We start from the raw sequence: 2,340 nt of genomic DNA, 5'->3' as shown, positions 1-2,340 counted from the left end.
AAACTTGAGTTTTAAGGGGTGGTCTTTTGAATCTGACGCGCGAGCTGGTCCGAGAAAAACACGCGTAACTCTCTTAAAATGGCGAAATGCGAAAATTGATGTGTCTGGATTTTGACGGAAAAGTAGTTGAATCGACAGGGGTGAACCAGAGACCACAAAACTACCTTTGGTTCCGTCAGAAACCACCCCTGTCCACAGAAACTTGAGTTTTAAGGGGTGGTCTTTTGAATATGGCGGGCAGCGGGCGCGGGCAGCGTACAACGGGCTGCCTACCTAGCAGGCGATCCGGTCCAAGAAAAGCAGGCGTTCAGTATCTCACTTAATTTGCCCCGGCGACCTGAAATTTTGACGGAGAGGTTGAAAGAGGGTGCTGTCGTACCAATCCTAAGCATTTCTAGCGATTTTATTCTTTTTCATTTTTGGCCAAATTTTGCGAAAATTGGTGTGTCTGGATTTTGACGGAAATGTAGTTGAATCGACAGGGGTGAACCAGAGACCACAAAACTACCTTTGGTTCCGTCAGAAACCACCCCTGTCCACAGAAACTTGAATTTTTTAAGGCGTTGTCATTAGAATGTGGCGCGCAGCGTAGAATGGGCTGCCTACCCCGCTGGCGATGGCGAACCCACCCACGAAAAACAAAACTCACTTGAAATGGCCCAGTGGTATGAAATTTCGACTGAGAGATTGAAAAAAGGTGCTGTCGGAGTCGGATCAATCCCTACCATTTACAGCAATTTTATTATTTTTCATTTTCTGATGTAGTGTGTTGCTCCATGATATTTACACAGAGCAAGTGAAAGGGGAGTCTGCCCGACCAATCCAGGCCAATTTCAGCCTGGATTTTGACAGAGGAGCATTGAAATCACCAGGGAAGACCCACGGCACCACAAAAACATTTAAAAACAGAACTTTGATGCACGCCTTCTCATAGAGTCTGAATAGAGACAAATTGGACCAGCTTTGGTTACTTGTCATGCCAACTCACCTATTCTTTCAAGTAAAATGACTCCGAGACTTCTTTGCTCATGTCAAGAGCATTTCCGGGCCGTGTTCCTGCAATCATATTAAACGCTACTTTAGGCACTATTTTTTGAATTTGAAACACACTTTTAAATGCCTCTCGCCTCATACTCTAAATGACCAGGGTCTTTTAAGTAACTAATTTGGCACTGGACTTAAGTATTAGTGCACATAATATATCCCTCTGCACATACTCCCACATACTCCCAGATACCTTTACCACAATTATTAGGACTGTGCCAGACAGCTGCAAATTTGTTGCAATGCACATTGATTGTTGATTGTTAAAGGGATTACACTAATAGCTCGAGCTAAAGCCCTCAGTTGACTAAAAGCGCGCACCCCAACCAGGAGTAATACATTTTGCTGTTCAACCAGAATAATACAGAGTAAAATATGTGATATAATATGATAATACACTTGACAGTTCAACCATTTGCAAAAGACCTAGGACAGTATTTCGCACACAGCACGTACCCATTTAACACCTTTTTGACAAAGCTTACAGTGAGCATAGCGTACAGAGTGCCTCGAAAAATAACTTAAACTTCCTACTTGTGTGTGTAAAATTGGAGCCATTGGAAACGGACTAACCTTCTAACAGAACATTTAAATATTCCGGAAACCACCAAGCACTATTACTTACGATTAATATCAAAGAGCAGCGCTATGTCTACCCAAAAACTCTGATTAAAATCTTATGATAAATTCGCGTCGGTATAATTTCGGTATTGAGCGTCCATTACGCAAGTAAATTCCCCCTGTATGCGGCGGTCCGTAAACCAACTATTTCTAAGTGCACCCCCCCTCCCCTCCTCCAAAAAAAGGGGGAGGGAGGAGGGGTAGGGTTATGGAAAAGATTTGCTACGACCCACCTCCATGAGATCACGCGTCTCAACGTTGATGTACTTCTTATCCTGTAGCTCGGACACGAGAGACTGCAAAGATTCACACTTCCTTTTTAGTCCCCTAATAGTATCATTTGCCGATCGCAACTTCTTCTTTTGATTTTCAATAGTGTCCTGCAGCACAGCAAGACAGCGGCGAGCCCTGCGCGGCGAGTCCATGTCCTCAGGTTCAATGTCCCCTGGGAACTTAATTCGTTTCTCTTGCCTCAGTTGGGACTGCAGCTCGAGCACTTCCTCTTCTGACGACCCCTTGATCCTGAAAACAGTTTAAAATATTAAAATCAGAATTTTTTAAAAATCGAAATTTTACGGCAACAGTTGACAAGTTCGAGAAGGGGGAGGAAGGGGGAGGAAGGGAGAGGAAGGGAGAGGAAGGGAAAGGAGGGGAGAGGAAGGGAGAGGAAGGGAG

General features: G+C 44.2%; 1 protein-coding gene across 1 annotated transcript in view; it reads right to left on the bottom strand.

Annotated features, from left to right (window-relative positions):
* Positions 1-52: 52 nt before the first annotated feature.
* The window catches only part of LOC113215361 (uncharacterized), a 19,005-nt gene continuing 16,717 nt past the window's right edge, over positions 53-2,340 (bottom strand). The window contains exons 7-9 of the mRNA XM_052274032.1: positions 1,899-2,187; positions 989-1,056; positions 53-337 (exon numbers count right to left, since the gene is read on the bottom strand). Of these exons, the coding sequence (XP_052129992.1) occupies positions 1,027-1,056; positions 1,899-2,187 (319 nt within the window). The 3' untranslated portion in view covers positions 53-337; positions 989-1,026. The remainder of the gene's footprint in view (positions 338-988; positions 1,057-1,898; positions 2,188-2,340) is intronic.

The sequence above is a fragment of the Frankliniella occidentalis genome, unplaced genomic scaffold, assembly GCF_000697945.3.
Source record: "Frankliniella occidentalis isolate FOCC.00 unplaced genomic scaffold, Focc_3.1 Scaffold7, whole genome shotgun sequence".
NCBI classification, from domain to species: Eukaryota; Metazoa; Arthropoda; class Insecta; order Thysanoptera; family Thripidae; genus Frankliniella; species Frankliniella occidentalis.
This window is presented reverse-complemented; position numbering and strand designations above follow the sequence as displayed.